Source organism: Lottia gigantea (assembly GCF_000327385.1).
Source record: "Lottia gigantea unplaced genomic scaffold LOTGIsca_46, whole genome shotgun sequence".
In the NCBI taxonomy this organism is placed as follows: Eukaryota; Metazoa; Mollusca; class Gastropoda; family Lottiidae; genus Lottia; species Lottia gigantea.
The window spans coordinates 1,351,219-1,373,245 of NW_008709614.1; the positions used below are offsets into that span (position 1 = coordinate 1,351,219).

General features: G+C 29.7%; 2 protein-coding genes across 2 annotated transcripts in view; one reads left to right on the top strand and one right to left on the bottom strand.

Annotated features, from left to right (window-relative positions):
* The window catches only part of LOTGIDRAFT_234067 (hypothetical protein), a gene marked incomplete at its 5' end in the record, with an annotated part of 14,630 nt that extends 945 nt beyond the window's left edge, over positions 1–13,685 (top strand). Inside the window, 21 exons of the mRNA XM_009061178.1 lie at positions 42–233; positions 3,116–3,742; positions 3,999–4,106; positions 4,406–4,578; positions 4,932–5,084; positions 5,314–5,391; positions 5,724–5,897; positions 6,177–6,293; positions 6,623–6,715; positions 6,898–7,134; positions 7,264–7,352; positions 7,699–7,820; positions 8,090–8,205; positions 8,463–8,593; positions 9,031–9,116; positions 9,233–9,345; positions 9,590–9,858; positions 10,203–10,360; positions 10,781–10,923; positions 11,363–11,534; positions 11,865–13,685. Coding sequence (XP_009059426.1) covers positions 42–233; positions 3,116–3,742; positions 3,999–4,106; positions 4,406–4,578; positions 4,932–5,084; positions 5,314–5,391; positions 5,724–5,897; positions 6,177–6,293; positions 6,623–6,715; positions 6,898–7,134; positions 7,264–7,352; positions 7,699–7,820; positions 8,090–8,205; positions 8,463–8,593; positions 9,031–9,116; positions 9,233–9,345; positions 9,590–9,858; positions 10,203–10,360; positions 10,781–10,923; positions 11,363–11,534; positions 11,865–12,775 — 4,262 coding nt within the window. The 3' untranslated portion in view covers positions 12,776–13,685. The remainder of the gene's footprint in view (positions 1–41; positions 234–3,115; positions 3,743–3,998; positions 4,107–4,405; positions 4,579–4,931; positions 5,085–5,313; positions 5,392–5,723; positions 5,898–6,176; positions 6,294–6,622; positions 6,716–6,897; positions 7,135–7,263; positions 7,353–7,698; positions 7,821–8,089; positions 8,206–8,462; positions 8,594–9,030; positions 9,117–9,232; positions 9,346–9,589; positions 9,859–10,202; positions 10,361–10,780; positions 10,924–11,362; positions 11,535–11,864) is intronic.
* A 4,234-nt stretch (positions 13,686–17,919) lies between these two features.
* Positions 17,920–21,273, bottom strand: LOTGIDRAFT_234068 (hypothetical protein; the record flags this gene model as incomplete). The annotated part of the gene is made up of 4 exons (XM_009061179.1): positions 17,920–18,503; positions 18,680–18,851; positions 19,234–19,320; positions 21,206–21,273. 4 exons carry the CDS (start codon positions 21,271–21,273, stop codon positions 18,300–18,302), a joined length of 531 nt encoding a protein of 176 aa, XP_009059427.1. The 3' UTR covers positions 17,920–18,299.
* Between the last annotated feature and the right edge of the window lie 754 nt (positions 21,274–22,027).

A 22,027-nucleotide genomic window follows, 5' to 3' on the forward strand; every position in this document is an offset into this window, starting at 1 on the left:
GAATTTAGTTACTTTTGATGGTAAATCTATTGATGTATTAGGGACTATTAGAATTCCTGTCCAGTATAAATATCAAACTTTAGATCAGTTTGAGTTTTATGTTACTAGATCTGGTACTAGTTTAATGGGTCTGGATTTGTTTAATAGATTAGGTTTTGAACTGTCTCATTATGGTGAAAAAATTCAAACTGTAGCATCAGATATATTACAAAAGTACCCAACAGTATTTTCAGGTTTGGGAAGGATTAGAAAGTTCTCACACAACCCACAGGTGTTAGAACATGTTTCACCTGTCTCTCAAAGGCTTAGACGTCTACCATTTTCTGTCCGTCAAGAAGTCTCTACTGAACTTAAACGTTTAGAGGACACAGATATAATCGAACGTGTAGATTCTTCGACATGGGTTTCGAATTTAGTTGTGGCAAGACGTAAATCGGGAGAAATCAGACTTTGCATCGATCTTAAAGATGTTAATACAGCTATTGTTCCTGATAAGTATCCTCTACCGACAATGGAAGAATTGTCAGCAGAATTCTATGGATCTACTGTGTTTACTAAATTAGATCTTCGTAGATCTTATCTACAAATTCCTTTGGCGGAATCAGCTAAACATTTAATGCATCTTTATGGCCATCGCAAACACAACAACCCGGTTCGTAAAATTCACTAACCGTTTCAACACTAGGCAATATCATTAGAAACTTTAAATACTGGGTACTGTCATTATGTAATATCATCAATATAGTTAAATGTCAATATTAATTTGATAAGGTAATCATAATCTTAGTTCGTGACTATTTGACATTTCTGATTTGGGACAGATGCAAGTTTTTGTGCTAAAATTTTTAATGCAGAGAAAATCAAGCCAAGTTGATGTTAGATATGATAACTAGGTTTAGTGTTTATCCTTTTAGATGTAATTTCTCTATTTTCACCAGAGTACATGGTTGTAGTGAAATACTGAAACATATACATGAATGGACTGTTAAGAATATAGATTGGCATATTTATGTCAAAGAATGTTTATCTTGGCTATTTTTTCAACAGAGATTCTGATGGGCTAGCTTATCTCATCTTGAATGGCAATCTACTGTAATGGTGAAGACTAATTTCTTTGATCTGAAAATAGATTAAGAGAAAGGTAACTAAGAGTCAAAGAACATCAAGTACATATGATATGATGTGATACACCCTAGTAAAAATGTTAGCTGTAGAAGCTAACTGGTTATTTTAGTGATATTTCTGGTTTTAGGCTAAATAGTCATTCATTTATACTACTAGCAGTAGCAGTTCTACAGTATATCAGTTTAAACTATAGTTAGAATATTATCTAACTGTGAGTAAAACTGATAAACAGCTGCACTATTTAACGATATTGATATATCAACAGCTTTCTGCAATATGTATTCTTTATTATTTCCTTCATTTAAAAAAATGTTGTGAATTTATGGATTTCTTCATTTTTACTCTAGTGTTCTAGCTATAGTGTATTCTTATATAATTACATGTTATAATGCTGTGAAATCTGGTTGAAGATAATATAAAATTATTGTAGTATGTGTTTGTTATGTTTAAAATGGAGCTTAGAAAGTGTTACATTAATAGTTAAATTTTCAATTAAAGTGATGCTCTGAATGAATGTGAAATAGGACTAACTAAATGACTATATATTGCAACTGATTACCAGATGTTAAAGCTAGTTAAATATAAGGTATATCTGTTAGACTGTATAATCTATTGACTAGTGGATTAACCTTTCATTGGAATTTCTTATACCTTGACTAAAACTATTCATTGATATGTACAATAAATGGACAAATCTTAAAGAAGAAACCTGCCTCAAAACTAGCCTGACAATGATATTTTGGTCTCTTGTGGGCTGGTGTAGTGTCAGATACGTTAGGCATAGTAATGTGATGATTTCCCGTAATAATATTGGTCTATTTATAATAAATTAAGTCAATTAGCCGTTGTCAGGTTTCAGAGTTTATGTCAACTGTTCTGGAAAGTGAATGGAAGACTAAATATCTTACATTGTTCAATGGTAGGCCCAGTTTTAGTTTGTGAAGCACCACTTTAAAATAAATTCTTGGAATTACCCACATTTACCTTGTTTTTTATCATACCAAATCAATATGTGAGAAAACTTGCTTGTTTTTTTTTATGTCCATATGATCCATTAATATCTTTAAACAGTATAGGCTTACACACTATTTACTGGTAATATATCTGGTATTTCCTCTTATATTCTCTTATATTCTCTTATAATTCTCGATAATCTTCATGATTCATAGTCTTTAAGGCCACTGTTTAATTCCTCGAATTTTAAACAAGTCTTATCAATATTCAGTGCAATACATGACAACTCTTATTCATCGAGTCATTCAGATATCCTCCCAGTCCTTAAAATTATTGTTGCTGATAAATCATTTGTTAATTAAGAGTTTGACCTCAAACAATATATTATGCAGAAGGTTTAGAAACAGTTAAATTTCTTCAAGGATCTGTGCCAATTTGTTTTTGTCATCTTTCTAGGCCATCTTGTTTGCAGACAATTGACTAATCTTGTCAACAACAATACAATAATCAACTGTTTGAATATCTGTTTATATTTGACAAGCTAGGTTTTCTTCAGTTTTTCTACATTCTTGTTCATTCAAGTTGTCCTATTGATACAGTTATAAAATGGCTATATCAGTGTCAAACACAAGCCAGACTGGTCCTGCAGGTTGCATGATGTGTATGATTTTAAAAATTATAATAAGTAAAACATATGATTTGATATAAACAAGAAAGGTGACTTTATAAACAGTTTCTTTACAAGTATTAACATTTCAGAGTTTGCTTTAGTTGTATTTTGAAATGTGAAAATTAAAAAAATGTGAAAATTTAAAAAAAATATGTAGACAAAAACAGTGTGAAGGCAAAGTTTACTATGTAATGCTTTTTTCTTTATTATGAATTTAGGATTTAATATATACTTGGTGTTATTATATGTGTGCATGGATTATTTTAGGAATTATTGCTGTGTTACATTGCAAATTTTATATATTTTATTCATATTGCCTAATGATATGTCAGAACAGTTATAACTTCTTTGTGTTTATCTTTTCAGATTCACCAGAAGAGAAGAACAAAAGTCTTCCAAGATTTAAGGTTTTAGCAGATGAGTTGCCACCAGGAGCACCAGGAGCACCAGAATATCATATATTAGAAGAAGATGAATATTCACTGGAACAGCCCTCTAGATTGTCACAGCCATGTGAAGGCACAGTGTCTAAATTAATGGCTGCATTTCAGAAAGGTATCAAGGATAAATCAACTTTAGATAAAAACCAGAACCCTACAAGTAAAGATACTAAGAAGATTAATAATCATGACACATTGGACAATATTCCCAGTACTGCACAACACATAGATGATAGACTTCTGTCAGGATCATTTGATACAGTGGCAGGCAACTCTATGGACATTGACTCAAGTCACCTATATAAACATATAGATAAAATATATGATACACCACCAAGTACACCTGTATTAAGCTGTAAACAAGGCTATGGTGCTCCAGTGTCTGTTAAACTCTTAGATCCACCTGTTTTAAAGGCTAAAGCTGGCAAGGGTGATGGATCCTATGATCATATTGTGTTTGATAAACTGAATATACATGAAAGTTTTGAAAATTCTGGCACTACTACTGCTGGTGATACCAATCCTCTTGAATTAAGTACCAAATCAAAAACAGGTTTGTTCATTACTTTTTAGTGGTGATTGTTTTCTTGCTTTATCAGCAAAATTTTGGCAACTGGTTTTAGGCATTTTAGCCTAAAAATACACAATGTTTATATAGAAGTATATGAGAATTGTGATCATTTTCTTACATGTATTTCTTGGGTTCTGTCTTTGTATTAATATTCATTCAGATAAAATAGTATCAAAGTGAAAAACACAAAATAGTTAATAAACCATATTTTGAAGAACAGAAATATTATAAAATTTAGGAAGTAGAAAAAGAAGAAGAAGACAACAGGCAGATAAGAAGTCTTCAACAGTAGGAGACCCAATTGATCTAGATAAAAACATGGCTGACCCTAGTTTCTTACATGATGGTAAGTTGTGAAATTTTAATCTAAACCATAGTGATACACTAGAATCAGGCAGATTGTGTATTGTAAGAAGGGTTGTTTATGAATTTTATGAAGATATTAACAGTTTTGTGAGTGGAAAATTTTGCTTAAATAGTATTTTTCAACATTATTGATGTCTGCTAAATCAATGAGTTTATTATATTGATGAAAGATTTGTCTGTCTTGAACAATAGGAGTACAAAAACATTATTCTAAAAGTTTTATGAAATAAACTAGTATGTCCATTTTCCAGATTAAATGTATTTTTTGGTCATTTTTAGATAGTAAAATATATGATGAACTAGTACTTAATAGTGAAGATGGTGATGATTATGAAAATGATGGTTGGGGATCATCAGAATTTGAAGAATATAGTGATGAAGAAGAATCAACAGATACTATTCATCCTCACAAACCATTACCAATGAAACCAAAACCAAGACATGAACCAGGGGTAAGAGATATTAATATTTACATGATAATACTGGAAAGAACGTAACTTTCCAATTGTGAACCAAAGTAATTTACATATCCGACTATTAATCTTTCAGCTTACACACTGTAGAGCTCTGGAGGTTATGACACTTATAAGTTATAGATGTATAATTAAATGCACTCAGGACACATGGCCACTCTCATTGATTGTCCCATAACGAATCAGTTGAGGTTTACAAAGCAGTAGAAAAAAGATGTGCACCTAGACTAATTAACCCTCAACAGTGAATAAAGCAATGCGGAAGAAGGTGGAAAGTATGAAAATGATTCCCTTGATGCATGGATCGTATGATAATATTTGACTAAATATAGGCACCAGGTATCATCAGTAGAATACGAAGTTTTCGAGGTAAAAAAGATTCAATAGAAGAAGAAGAAGGCAGATGTTTCCCAGTTGATATTGATCCAAATAAACATCCCCCACCAGAGTTACCCCCCTTACCAGATGGCTTGTCAGAAAATCAGGTACGAATCAGTTCTTTCAAAGTTCTTGCTTCTTTTAATTATTAGGCTATTATGGAACAATATTATTTGAATCTCCATTTATTTCATTTAGTATTGGAATGTTAAGGAGGCCCTTAAAATTAGACATTCGCTATAACTGAAACAATGAATCAAGATCTCAACAAAAATAAATATTCTGAAAAGTAATTACATAAGAAATCATTATAGTATTGTTATATTTTATATTTAGAAAAAAAGGCGATGTGTTATAGAACAGATTATAAGTAGTGAGAAATCTTATATAAGTTCATTAGAAAGAATCATTCGGGTAAGTTAATTTTCAGTCTTATATGACATATTTGATAGATATTTGATTTGATTTGATTGATTTTTTTTTGTTTCTTATTTCTTTTATGTGCAATCTATAGCCTAAAATCGATATGGAAACACATGCATGCTAGTTGATTAGATAGTCGAAATTATTCTTGTCTTTATTTATGAAAAGAGACCTTCAAGACATGACAATTTGGTGATATCAGTAACAGTGAAAGTAAACATCAATCTATATGTATTTATTTGAGGAATAATTTCATCGCTTTTCTTTTAGAATAAGAACATCTTGTTTTTCTGACTTATTCAGATATAACTATTTATTACTAGGGATATGAAAGTGTAGTGTTAGATCTATTAGGTGGTGTTAAAAGTAATACCAGAACAGTATTTAAGGAATCTAGAGAGATATTAAGTCATCATCAAATGTTCCAAATAGAAATGGCAGACAGAGTTAAAAAATGGGATGAAGATGAAAAAATTGGTGACATTTTTACTGCTTCTGTGAGTTCATATTATTACTTGTGTAATTGACCAAATCTTTTTCATTAGATTCAAAGAATCATAAAACTTGCCCAGAACAAGTGTTCTTTATCAGCTGTTGCATATTTTGATATCTTGACAGTCGCCCTAAATGAATTGAAAAATTCTAAATGGAGTTGAAAAGAATAAGTGCTCTTCTAGCTAGTCTCAAGTATTTGACAGAAATTTGGCTTCCAGGTAATACTCAGAAACATTTGTGTTCATGTCTTATTGAATTTATTATGTGTTATTTATTTTCAGTTTTCTAAATCAATGTTAGTAGATGCCTATAGTGTCTATGTTAATAATTTTGCTGTAGCTATGGAAGAAATCAAATTATTACAGAGATCTCGACAAAGTTTCAGAGAATTTCTGAAGGTACGTATCATTCAAAAAAATTTGATTTTGCAAGCTGGTGGATTGTAAAAATCAGTTGATGGTATTTCTTTATAAAAGTTAGTGCCTTTCCTTGTTACTTAATTGGGTATGATAATCCAAATATTTGACTTTGTGATGGATAGTGGAAGATCAGAAAATATATGCTTGTTCATTGAGGACATCTTTACATCTTTCCTTTAATTTGTTTAAAATTTATGTAGTTTCAATAACCACAACAAGATATGTATGATATCCAAAACTTAGGCATCTAAACAATCCTGTTTTTCATTGATTTGACAAACAAATGAATGAAGTATTTTATATTGTAGTTAAAAGAAAGTAGCAGCCCAGATAGACTATCAATTTTTGGTTTAATGGTAAAGCCAGTACAAAGATTTCCACAGTTTATTATGTTTCTACAGGTAAGTGTTTCCAGAATTATTCATGAACTTGATATAAACTCAATGATATAACATGACTTCCTCTTTCAATAACTAATCCATGAACAAGGAAAGAATTTAAAGGTAGAAGCATGCATAAACATTTTTACAATTTTTTTTGTGCAATTTAATTGCAAGTTATGTTTTTTTTAATTAATTTTCAGGATTTAGTCAAATATACCCCACAAGATCATCATGATAGACGCTCATTACAATTAGCTTTAACAGAATTAGAAAATGTAACACATAAACTAAATGAAAGAAAACGTACGAGTGAACAAACATTTCAAGCTAAACAGATAACTAATCAGTTGTTACGTCAAATAACAAAACAAGTACCACCACGATATTTACCTGATAAAACTAGAAGATTAATCAGACAAAATGATTTTGAGCAAGTTGTAAGTAGATTTTATCTTAAATTTCTTTTAGAAAGGCTATATGGAGTTCTGATATCTATATCGTATTTTGGTGATGAGACATGTGTTGTACTTAATGCAATAATTTATGTAATAATATTATGTTTATAGGTAGGAGAATCTGGAGGTGAAATGAGAGTAAAAACTAGAAGGTTGATTCTGTTTGATGATACATTATTATGTATTAAAGTTGGTATCAAGTAAGGAATTATTATATTTTAATTCAATGTAACTTAACTGAATTTGTTGTTGATAGATATATTTGAAAGTTATCTGCTAGTGATAGCTAACTGGGTCAGAACCATGGTTCTTCACAAATTTATTTCCCAGCTTATGATAAATTGATTCTCAAGTGTGACATGTTGATCATTAATAAAGTTAGTACTGCTGGCTTTATTTTCTTTATTTTCCAGAATATAACTGTAAGAGGTATGAGTAAAGATTGAGATTTATAGACCCATGTACATTTCACAATAGTCTATCTTACCAAAATAAATAAATGTTTTGAATTTAGTGCCCATTCTGTTTATCATTGTTATCTTTCAGAGATGTTGATGGATTTTTGACTGAGAAATTTAAATTAAAATGGGTAATTAATCTATCTGATGTTGATTTAAAAGATAGTGCAATAACACCTAATATGGAGGCTTCAGTTGCAGCCCATCCTGGTAAATTTAGCATTTGGTCCACACAAATAGGTAACTTTCAAATTCTCTGTATTAGTTTTATCTTTTCTTCTCTTGACTTGAGCTATCTTCAACTAGATATCTTTAATCTGTCGGTTTTATTTGTACACCTTTGGGAGTTTTCATAACACCTCTTAAGATTTACTATATTCTACTGTCACCAAGTATTGTTAAATGTTATGTATATTACTTTTGAAAAAGTACATTATCGCTAGTATTTAAAATTAATATTATGTTTGATATACATACAGAAAGACCAGAAGAAGATCCCTTCCACCTGTATTCAGATTTAAGTGAAATTTTACATGATTGTACTGTATTGGGACAGATGAGTGGATTAATGGCTTCATTGAAACGATCTTATCAGGTATTGAAATCTACATTATATTTAAAGCCTATTTATGGACAAATGAACAAAGGTAGAATCATGTACAGGGTTTTCATAGAATACTGAGCAGTTTGTACATAAAACAAAAGCAGTTTGAAAATCATCGCAACTGTTCTTGCATATTTTCTCTCAATTTATTCAGACGATGGAGTGCCAAGAACAGAAATGTTTGAGATGTAAAAATACTAATATTGATGTTCTACTAATACTGATGATTTATTTTACTGTATTTATAGGGTTATGGACTATCAGAAGATTTATTACTTGAAATTGTTCGTGATCTACAGAAAATGATTCATATTAAAGATGAACAATTGAGATTAGTTAATAGTTGTTCTTTTATATTAGCTGATAAATCTAGTGTCAAGTAAGCTTAGTCTCTCTGAAGGAGAATTTTTTTATTATTTTGTGCCATTGTTGTTTACATTCGGTTGACTACAAGGACTAATTTCATCTTCTTCAAGAAGAGTTCCAGCATACCAAGATTCCATTTACACTACAACTGAAAAACCGTTTTTAGACAATTTGAGTTTACTGTAATATATATGGGCATATTTTATTGCAGGTCAGGACAACGAACAAACCTTTTTTAGTGGACTGGTTTTCAAGTAACTAATATTATAGAATGAGAGAATTGAATGTTCAAGTCTTTTTTCTCAGTGGTTGTTTCCTTGCAGTTTAAGTGTAAAACATTATAATTCAATATATTTTTTCTGTATTTTTGGAATTAATCTTAACATTTGTAAATAAAAAGTCAAATTCCATTGTTTCTTTATGAATTAATAGATTTATCATTATTTACAGTAAAATGAAGTATGTATTTCAAACACCAAGTCCAAATTTAAAACAAGAATGGTGTGTAGATTTTATTATGGCTAAACTAGCTTTAGGTAGGTATTAGTCTTTGCTATGATAAAGATTTTCATGATGGTAGAACTTAAGATTATCAGTCACATTTGATATTGTTAAAATAAAAATTAAATGAATTTATTTTGTTTATTTTCAGATAAATGTAATAATCCAGGTTGGGAGATAGGACAACATAGTGAAGAAAAGAGTCTAGTACCAGCTTACTTCATGAGATCACTATCTGTTGATGTTCCTCGAAATTTCACTAAGGTAGGATTTTACTCCTTGAAATATTTAATGTGTTCTTATATCTAGTCCTTAATTCATAGTGCCATTTGACTGGGTTTTTTGGTTCCACAAAACTCACTGTGAACAACTCTGACAATTTCTTCATTTTTATGTGATTATTTGGTATAAAATTTGTAGAAATTACAAATCACAAATTCCCATGTCATATCTCCACTCTCTCTCTTGTTGTTATAATATTTCGTACTGTCTATATTTTTGATCACAGGTAAAATGTGCTGTTCCTGTATTTGTGCCATCAAGTTCCAGTACAGATCTAGGTGTTCAACATCTCTGGGTGTGTTCATCTAAAAGTGACCGTGGTCAAGTATCAGTCATATCTATACATAATCCTAAACCATGTTTAACAGAATCATTTAAAGCTTCTGATGTAGAAATAGAATGTATGGTATCTGTACCAGGACTAGGATCTGGATCTCTTAGTACTACTACATCATTTATAGAAGATACTGTTTGGATTGCTACTGTTAAACCAGAGTATGTTATATTTATATCTGATATTATTGGTAAAATGTTCAACTACCATAATATTCTCAGGAGTGGCTCAGTCTCAGTTAATGTTCTCTAATTATCTATCCAAACAGAAGTCTTTTGTTGGATTCAGTAGGATTCTATCTATCTAGGTCATGGAATTTTTATTTATCTGGACACTTTATAAGAGCTATTGGTATATAAAGTTTGGAATGTATGCCTGTATATTATAAAACTTGTAATGAAGTTATTGGTTATTTATAATTTATAAAATATTCCCACCTTGAAAATATAAAATTATTGAATATATTTCGGGTTTTCCTACAAAGAGAATTATTATCTTTTTTCAGATTAGTTATTTTTAGTTTAATACCTGATGATGGAATGAGAAGATCACCAATAACTACCATACCTTTACCTCATCAACCTAGTTTAATCATCTGTATAGAGGAAAAGGTTTATTTAGGTTTAAAATCAGGTGTATTATTGGTGTATAGTTGTGATGATGGTAAGTTATGATTAAATTAGAAATGAATACTGTCTGATTATCTTATACAATTAACATTTGCTTAAATTAACTGTATATGTGGCCAAAATCACTTCTTCAAGTGACAAAAGTTCTTGGAATAAACTGTTAAACTACAATAATAAGATATTTTCACTGTTAAAATAGTGCTCAATAGCAGAGTGATATAGAGATATTCAAACAGAACCTGAAACATATTGTTACTCATTCTGTGGGATCCTCAGACAACAGACCTATTTCAACCTGCAAACCCTACTGAAGTTTGACAAGTAATACTTGTTGAAGATTGAAGTACATGAATCTCTTAAGTAACAACATGTTTCAGGTTCTGTTTTAATAATATTTCTATATTTGTAAACTGTTTAACTTTTTTGATCCAGTGTATAATCTCTATATTAATAGATGGTGTATGGGATTTTAAATCTCCAACACAAATAGAGTTTGGTAGTACACCAATACGTTGTTTGTTAGATATTGATGGTTGTTTATGGGTAGCTTGTGGTTGTTTTGTACATCTTTTAGATATAGATACACTCAATGTTACTGTAAGTATTTACAATAGACTTCTATACCAGTATACATCCATGATATGGTAAAACTAGAAACCTTTGTTAGCTTACCATGTCATATCATTTCTCATTAATATAAATATAACAAAAGTCAAAGTTAATAAACTTGAAAGCCATGTTTTCAGGCAATATTAACCTAAGCAATAAGCATTCAAAGCAAAAGATAAAGGAAACCAATAAGGAAAATATCAACAGATATTAGGGCACAAGTAATACTGTCACCAATCATAATATAACCCAAACCATTTTTCATGTGTTACGCAATCAGACCTATTTGTTCATAATTTGGCTATAGTTAACAACTATTTATTATCGTCAATAGTTTCATTTTTCATCATGTTGTGTTTTTGAGGTACAATGTGTTTCCGAAGTTTTTTCTGAAATGAAATTTCTGGATTGTTGTCTTTTGTTTCAGCAAAAACATGAGTTAAGTGGAGAGAAAGATATACATATAGATGATATAGTTCGAGCTGGTGTTGGTATTTGGGTATCATTTAAAAACAGACCATATATTAAACTATTCCATATTGAAACATTAGAATTATTACAAGAGATTAATATAGCATCACCTATTACTAGAATTATAGGTTGATACATCATTCTTTATTATTATTATTATTATTTATTAACACAATATTATAAATCAGACATGTTTGAAGAGAGATATATTTTAGTTATCCCTTTTAATTTGAGATGTCATTATACTCAAGTCATAATATTTTAGTGATTAGCAATGTCATTGATTGGGTCAGATTTCTAAAAGATCTTCTGTTGATATGAGTATTACAATAAAAACTGTCATTTTACTTCCATAGAGTTTGAAATAAGCCAAACTATAATGAAACTTTTAAAGTGCACTGTGGAAAAAATTGTCCAATTTGAAAAATAGTTTCTATCTGTTTATTTTTCTCTTTCAGATAAACAGAAAGTGACCAGTGTACCAGAAGATTATGTTAGATATTGTTATGTTAGTTGTCTAGCTGCAGGACGCGGAATGTTGTGGATTGGTACAAGTCTGGGTTTTATATTAACCTTACCATTACCTAGGTTACGTGAAGGTGTGCCTTTAGTAAACAGTAGACCAAGTGTCTCGTATCATGGTCACAATCATCCGGTGAAATTTATTATACCAATTTACTGTTCTTCTAGTGTTACTCAGTTGGAAAAGAGGAGTTCATTCCGATCTTCTATTAGACCAAAAATGAGAAAAAATTTGAAAAAGGCTCAGACACTATTAGAGGAGCCAGAAACTGTTCCAGAATCTTGTGTTGATGATAAAAATGAAGCCTCTCTTAGTCAATCTAAAATTGACCTCACTCGTAGATTGAGTGATTCACGTTCCCAAATTACAGAATCAAAACATAAAACTCTCCCTGCTCGCAGTCAGAGACTCTCATTTCGAACAGAATTGGCTACAAAAATTGCTTCTCAAGAAACGTCCAATTCTGATCCAGATTTGTTTTCAGCTGAAAGGGAGGTTCAAATGTTGTATGAAACTTTATTAGAGAATGAAAATAGTGAAGTTAATGGACCTCAATTTAAAAGACTGTCATCAGAATCACCATCATCAATAGGGGAGGATCAAGAAACTGTCAATACATCTGCGAATACAGGAAGCGATGTCAAACCACGTAGAAAATTAACACAGGAAATTCAGAATGAAAAATTAAAAACTGTAACAATTTCTGGGAAAAGTCTACGGAAAACAACAACAAATTCTGTGATAGTTGTCAGTGGTGGTGATGGATATACTCGCTGGAATTCTTCTAAAACTACTTCCATTAAAAATGAAGAGGCTGTTCTTTTACTGTGGATTTACAAATTCTAGTTATGAATTTATATTTTGTATACTACATACCATTTACTGTAAGGATCAATAACTTAACAGTATTTGTTGATATATTAAGATTAGATTGTTAATAATCAAACAGAAAATAGTGAATTAATTCTGTTCTATGAATGTTGTAGACAAAATGGATAATGTGAATCATGAATGTTTGTGTTAATATGTTTTCAGTTCTGGAAATGAATTGAATAATGAAAATATATTATAGAAGTACTCTCATTGCTTAACAAGTTAAATTTATGTCACACGCACACACGAGCCATCAGTATAGGCAGAATTTATTCGTGCACTTCTTTGTGTTGGAAAATTTGTAATGGTTTCGTTACCCATACACACACATAAGCATTCGTGAACAAAGTTATCAAACGAGGTTGTTTTTAATTTTGCGTTAAAAAAAAAATGTCTGAGCAGATGGCTCGTGTGTGTGCCAGACTTAAGGTGCATATTTTTATTTTTATACATTTCATACATGCCATTTTACGCTCATTTATGTTGTATTTAGTTTTTAATTAATCTATATTCTAGATCTCAACAAGGCAGTACAATGGCTACTCATATTAACAGTAGAATGTTAAACTCTATATAATTCTGTATTCATTTACTGAACCTATACATATTATGTCTTTATTTTTTTATAGTTCTATGAATTTATTTATATTTCTTATTTTTCCTGTTAATTTTTTGCACCTTAACTGTGATGAAATAGTTCTAATCTCAATATATTTTGGCAAGTATTGAGTATGATGATGTATGTACAAACCTAACGACTTTTAACTTTATTACAAGCTTTATAGGCTGATTTAACATTATGAAATAGTTGCTATAATTTGGTATTTAATTTATTAATTTTGTTACAGTATAAATCTATTCGTTATAAAGTGTATCAATAACTAAATATAATATTGTCTTTAATTTTATACTTTTACACTTACCATCCCTCTGTCTGCTTTCTCTTTTCTTTATAAATCCATAACATATCTCTATGTGGGCAAATATTGGCGGCAGCCATGTCCAACAGACTGTTAACAATTCTGTTTCAACGTTCTGGGATCTATTGTTTTTAACTGATTAAATTAAAACGGAAAATATGTAAGATGAAGATAAAAGGTTTAGAATATTAAGCCTTGTCATACTAACTCTTGGGTATTGATTATGCTACAGCTTTCAATCAATTTTCCCCAAATAATCCAGTACTTATATGAGCAAATAAATAAAGTTTGGATAGCTGTTGATTTGCAGAAATGGTGTGATAAGCATTAATCATAAATTGGATATGGATTGGTCTGACATTGATTGATTATTGATAGTGAGTAGATTTCAAGTACTACTCAATAGGGTGAACTGTTTTTAAACACAACTCATCACAGACAATTTCTGAATTAGTAGATCATTGATAGTGAGTAGATTTCATGTACTACTCAATAGGGTGAACTGTTTTTAAACACAACTCATCACAGACAATATCTGAATTAGTAGATCATTGATAGAGAGTAGATTTCAAGTACTACTCAATAGGGTGAACTGTTTTTAAACACAACTCATCACAGAAAATATCTGAATTAGTAGATCATTGATAGTGAGTTGATTTCAAGTACTACTCAGTAGGGTGAACTGTTTTTAAATACAACTCATCACAGACAATTTCTGAATTAGTAGATCATTGATAGTGAGTAGATTTCAAGTACTACTCAGTAGGGTGAACTGTTTTTAAATACAATTCATCACATACATGGTATTAAGTTCCCTGTAGCTTTGAGCATTTGTCTTAGATTATGCGTGTGGAGATATGGAATATGGTTTAGGTATTTCAAAAGCAAGTGAGGAAACCAAGAATCATGCAAATTTGATAGCTGTGGCCAAATTCAATGAATGTTGAGACTTTCTTGTAATTTGGTTGAGCTCTATACATGTCTTGCGATTGTAGATAAGCTATATTCAGGTTTATATATGTTATACATTATAACACTTCTTTTGTAGTCAACCAAAGACATAAATTCTGATTTAAAAAGAAAATAGTACAAGCAAAATGTCAAAAAGCATTTTATTTTTCTCTGCTATGAGACAACATATTTCTAACATTATTTCATCACAGACATGAGTTATCTTCCCTTTAATACAAAACTCTTCAATTGTAAGTCCTGAAACTCAGAAATTTGAACAAATAATTTCTTTAAAATCAATCTGGTAAAATGTATTTCTGAATATCTTTCAGGGTAACAGTAAATTGAGGTATGAGAATATGAACAAAAACACTTTTAAAAAAATATTCATAAACAAAACAATCATCAATCTAAAAAAATATATTGTTCCGAACCAAACATATTGCCTGCACCTTTAAATGACTAAAATTGATTGGTAATAAAAACTGATAAATGCTGATGTAAACTAAATGGGACTAAAGTAATAACGTAAAATATGTCAATTTAGAACTCAAATATAAATATATTTAAAGCAAACAATTTCATGTGTTTAAATCAATAAGTAACACTGACACTTCAAATTACAAATAATTTTTTAATTTGATACATCCAGTAAGATATCACTACTGCTTTCATTATTTAAATATTATATTATTTTTATAGGCAGGAGAAAATGAAAATAATAATTCTAATATCAACAGGTTTCAGATTCACATAATAAAATATAAAACAAATCTATAATAAACATGTATTATAAGATTGAGTTTATAACAGTAAAATATATTGCATGTGTTTTAAATCATAAAAATTTATTAAGACACCTGGCTGGCACTATTGGATAGCTCTGAACAGGTTCTGTCTGTTCCAGTTATGCCCCTACTCGAACAGTATGAAAGTGGATTTGTCACATCCAAAATTTTCCCGTCTCTGCTGCTTCCAATACTGTCTGCACCTGCTATTTTTAACAGCACATATGGAATGAGTTCTGTTCCAACTTGTTATATTTTATTGTTAATTCTATAAATCTTGAATCTGCAAAACTCAACAATCGAGCAGCCCGTTTGATAGAACTTGATATAAGTTCAAAGGAGCCATACAACAAAAGTTCATTTACCATGTGAAAATCTAATTAAAGTCACATAGGATTAAGTTACGACTTTAAACAAAATAAAATAAGTCAGACTAACATTAGTCTGATACAATTTAGTAAAAAAATTAAAAATAAGAAGAGATTTGAATGGATCAAGCTTTGTAATTCAAGATCTAAGTTATTGGGAAGAGGAGGGAGTGAAAGTGAGAAAGGAGGGCCCTATGAAACAAACTAAGAAATGAGTTGTACCAATTATGTTAACATTGGTCTGAATATTAGTAACATATATACAGTAACAATTATAATAACATAAATCTTAGATATTTTTAAACAACCACATTATTTCTTTCTTTCCAAATTAACAAATAAAATACTAATAAAACTGAACTCAGATCTACCTTTAATATAGTTTTGTGGAATCTTAGTCTTTGAGTCTTAAGTATCAGGCTATTATGGAATAATGTAAAATAATAGGAAATAATGTGGCTGAACAAAAATATCTTCAAAAAGACCAAGATATACTCTTACTTTACTCTAATATCAATCTTATTCAAAATACCATGTCTTCTATTTCTTTTTCGTGATATTGTCTCCATTTAAATCAAAAAAGTTTTCAACTGCAGTAATGTTCTAATCATGTTTTTTAACCAATTAAAATGTGTAGTGTAGAACCTGTTTTTTGTCGACAATGTTGAATTATTGGATAGTGACACCCAAAAAAGCTGTCATTTTGCTCTACCATATAGAAATAATTTTTAAGTTTTCCTTATAATTTAACATGAAATACTAAATAAATATTGAGAATATGGATCAGGGAATTCTAACTGAGATTTCACAAAAAATTGACTTTAAATTGATCAAACACTAGTAGAAAATATCTTGGTCTTTTATTAGCACTGATTTGAAACACTCAACAATACATATAATTATTTATACACTGGATTTATAGTATATGTAGTTATAGACTTCAACATACATAGATTATGGTTAGCTTATCTTCAAACTTTTTATAATTCAAATTGAGCAATACATATTTACTTAGACTTCAAATTGGGGAATTCCTTATTAATAATTTAGAATGAGAAAATCTAGTGACAATTTCATAAAATTTGAAAATTGTTTTACAATTTCTACGCCAAGAGGTTTAGTTCTATAGAATATATTAAGGTATTATTCGGATAAAAGGTAATTTGACACAGATATTTTTCAAGAGTTATTAACAATATATTATTGCTTATAAATAAATATATGAGACTTGTAACAAACTGGAAACAAACTGGAAGTTAAAAAATATTTTGCAATCATTATTTGAGGGGGGTAATAAAAGAGAATATTGCCATATAACACTGTACAGTTTATCAAAGACATTTATGTGCATCAGAGATCTAAAGATGAACACATTACTCTTTTCATAGGTAATATGATCTTAGTCAAAGTGAAATGCAAGATTTCAATTATCACTTAATCTACTGATGATATTTTGTTTGAAATATCGGAGATGTTCTTTGACTGACTGCATATAGATATCAATGCTCTAAGAACATTTCAAATCAGAGGACATTTTACACAGATATCAATTCTCTGAGAGCATTTTAAATGCTCTAAACACACAATATAATATATAATGTTTATAATATAATATATGAATAAGATAGAATATTATATTAATGGTGACTAGTTTGAATATTTCACATATATTAAAATATTATTATAATAGTCTTTATTTAATGGTAAAGCAATACCTAATTCTATATTTCAAGAACAGCTTCAAATTGTTCTATATTTCAAGAACAGCTTCAAATTGTTCTATATTTCAAGAACAGCTTCAAATTGTTCTATATTTCAAGAACAGCTTCAAATTGTTCTATATTTCAAGAACAGCTTCAAATTGTTCAAAATTTTGAAAGGTAGAAGATAAAGTTTCAAGTTGAGAAGAATCACTTTCTAGTTGATAAGAATTACTGTGTTCTCCTTTATAATGACAGATTTATATTCTGATAACTCCATGGATTACTTGATATGAAAAACTGTGATGAAATTAAAGAAGCAATGAAAATAAAGAATTAGGCATGGCATCCATTTATTTCACTAGATAATAGATCAGGTCAATATCCTTAAAAACTATGAACCTGTTCTACAATTCAGCTGTAAATATTTCCTACAGTTCACACTGTTTCTTTATATTATAATATCGCTCTTTTCTACTGTAGCTGAAATTTCACTCAAATTTTTCAAAATCCACAGCAAAACAACTTTTAATGCCACAAAATCACTCTTTCAAATCCCGGAAATGTGGATCATCAAAATGCATATAAACTGGTCACTCAAGTAAGCCAATTTAATTCCTTAAAAACACACGAAAGACATAAAAAATGGATCTCTGTAAAATGGTCTGTTTTAAAAACATGCAACCACACTGAAAACAGTTATGATTAAAACTGAACACAAATTCAAAACGCTTCCTTCTTAAAAATCCGAAAAATAAAACACACTGTCTTCACATTTTTAACTGTGACATCATGGTTGAGAAATCAGCTAGTCTCTGATAATCTGGGTCATCCTCACGATCATCTTTATCACTGTCTTTAAATGTGGGATTATTAGAGTTACGTGGTAAACGTAACGTACATGGTAACATCTCTGGCATGACTGTATGGTGGGTTACTAAAGCTGTTAAATTTGTCCACACTTTATCTAAACCCTGAAATTATAATAATCAAAGATGTATAAATTTTCGAACTATTTTCTTGACTATAGACACAGACACTCATTGCTCATTATCTTGGCAAGGGGGTAATGTTTAATACTAAATACCGTAGGCAAAAGGTACAATACAAGAGTTAAATGCATCAAATATTTTACTTTAAAAATTCATACCTTTAGTTTGACTCCTTTCTGTGTTTTTAATATCAAATAATGAGAAATACCATTTTGGTTTTCAAATTTAGGAACTCGAACTGAGAGTGCGAAACAACCAGGATGTGTTGTACTATCACGTACAATAAATGATCCTATTTCTTCTTGTTGTAAAATTTCTAATGCTATTTCTCTGAAAATATTAGACATTTAATTAACATTCAATTAATTTTGTTTATATTTCTGAACACAAAATTTTTCTTACTGGACACAAACTACATACACAGGAACTGAATACAAACCTACAATTCATAAGGCATTAACCTTATCTTTTTCATGTCCACTGTCTAAAGATCTTTAACGTGTACACCCTGTTGCACATGGGGCTTTGGGTCCATTTCTTTTACAAACTTTTTCCATGTCAGCCCTCTGACCTCATAGGGAGAAACCATGTTGAAAGTATTATCTCGCCCATGCCGAGATTGAAACGTTGACCTTCTTCTTAGTAAGCAAGCGTCTACCTCAGTGAACCATTTCAGCTCCCAGAAGAACTAGTAAATATTAGTAATACTAACCTTGGTATACCAGCTTGATACCACGGTGCATGGCGTAATGTTTCATCTTCTATATGACTTCTATCTAAACACATCAACGATTCCAATCTGGAAATATAAAATTACATTTACATGTATCAATCTAAATAAATTAATATCTATCTGTAATATTAGATCTAATGTCAAGATATAATATGAAACATTTGAAACATTAACAATGATGTTCTCATGAATTAATATCAAATTATATGTTCCTTCTAGGACTTAATCTGTGAGCCAAAAGTTTAGATATGCTGTGTTATATTTTGATATAAAATTTTTAAATCTTCAGTTTTAGAACCTTCTTTTTGTTAAAATGTTGACATCTGATATAATTGAATCAAAAATATCAAATTTAAACAACTTGTTTTTCTCATACAAATTTAATTTGAAAAAATCTTATGTGTTAACATCAAAGGAGTCATCTAATTGAGTTATAATTTAAATTTGACTTGGTTACATTTGATTAGTCTCAATTGGAAATCAAGATGGTAGTTTTAATTTTACACTCACACTAATCATTACTGACTATTAAAGCTACAGTGCTAATTCTAGTATATTCCTGATTTTACACTGCTTGGAATTGTAGTAGTGATTTGAAAATATTTGTGAGGCCATTCAATTTGATAAACAGATACTTATTTCTCCTCTGAAACTGAAGAGCACTTGACAACCAACTATTAACATTGATAAAAATTAAAGAGGAGGTTCAATGTTAAATCAGATGTAGGCCTATTCATAGCAAGATGCCTTGTTGTTTAATTGAAATATTTAATATCCAGAATGAAAGACAATTAGAGGAGGAATATATTGGGCTTCCAGTTTCCTCTATTGATGTTTTATATTGATAGGACAGTGTCTTTAAGTTCAAAGTAATGAGAAGTTGAAATGAGATTTGTTTAAGTAGAAAATCAATGTGGTGATAATTTGATATAGATCTACAGGATTCTAGATGGTTCCTGACTTATGACTTAGTGTAATGATGAAATTATCTGATTTTCATTAGTCAACCACCAAACATTACAATTATCTGATTATAAACATATTACTTAGTTATCTAAATAAGAAAAACAACTCAAATCAAAACAACCTTGCCAACCTGGTAGATAAAACCATTTCCAATTGGCTTGCAAATCAAGAAACTCTCCTAAAATGTATTGCTTTATAGCTAATTCTTTTCTCCTATGTTAAACTGGACTACTACTAGGCATCACGATTTAATGACTACAGTAAAAACTGTATTGAGAGACCACGCAGGAGAATATTCAAAAACAGTCTCTTACTGGAGGTGGTCTCTTTTTCATTTCTACCTTCATTGCCCAGGTATAAATAATTAATAAAATCAATGTCTTTCATACCCTTGATACAAATAAATCATTCTTAATTATCTTGAGAAAGGAACAATCTATGAATTATTTAAAGAGACCATGATCCAACATTATTTATTTTGTTTTATGTTGGATATAATTATTTTTGCTTGTTAATTTCATTACATAGTATGCAGTTTAAAATAATTCAAATTAATATTTAATGCAGTTTTCCTTTGATGCTTTGTTTGATGGATAGATAGTAATTGGTATGCATGGCTGCCACAAGTATGTATGTTTCACAGAGTGTTAACTCGTGTCTATCAATCCTGTTCTAAAGTTTAAATTGAATATTTTTTGTACATATTTGATACTGATTCCTTGAAATCATAAAATATATTAGTTGACTGTCATCATCAACCTTATATCAATATAAATTTGATGCATTCAGACTGAGTGACTAAGTTTCTGACAATTATCTGATTTTCACCCTTATGGCCAAACGGCATCTGATACATCAAAGAATTTCTATTACTTATTTCAACGACAGCAATTTGGTGTAAAATGTATATTTGAAAGAAAGTTATAATCTTGAATACCCTCTCTACTGATCTGTAGTTTAATTCATCTCAAGATGTAAATATTACCTCTCCTGATCTTTAAGCTCTATCCCATAATTCCTCATAAAACCCAGAGATCCAAGAGGTATTGACATAATGATTTATGGAGTTCAATACTAACTTGATATCTTCTGCTAAAATATGGTTTATATATTACCCTACTGTCAAATATATCTTAATGTATGGCATATATCTGGAGAATTCTAGATTTTGTAAATTTTATATCCTTAATCAAATTTTTGAAGCACCAGGCAACACCTTAATATTTGCCATTTTCTATCTGGACATTTGAGAAAATATGATGAAAAATAAATTACTTATGTTTATGTTTATCATACCAAATTGTTTTTGATCTTCTCAAAAATAATTACTTGTCAAATAGCCAAGTATTAATAAATCTATTTCATAAATATTCACAGAGAAATATCCTCTTCATTTGAACAATATTAATCAATGTTTCAATTATTTTCAATTAAAACTTTTTGCAAATCAAATATGAAACAGAAATATTATCACGATATACATTTATCAGAAATGCTACAGTGATTACCTTTTTCTAAATTTTTCAAAATATTCTTTCCAGAGAGATTCAATTTAAATATAATTTAAATAGAAGATAAAACTAAGTTGAATTTTTACTAAATAATACAGTTTACAATAGTTACCAAATAATCATTTTTAAGTGACAACAACGTTATTCATTCATAAGATAAACAAGAACTTGAATGTTCTATCAATCAAACTTAGCAGAATTCTATCAGACTATAAGTACTTTGTAAATATCCTTCAACTAATTGATAAAGTGTATGCAAATAAATTATCAATAATATTCTGAATGGGGTTCCTTTA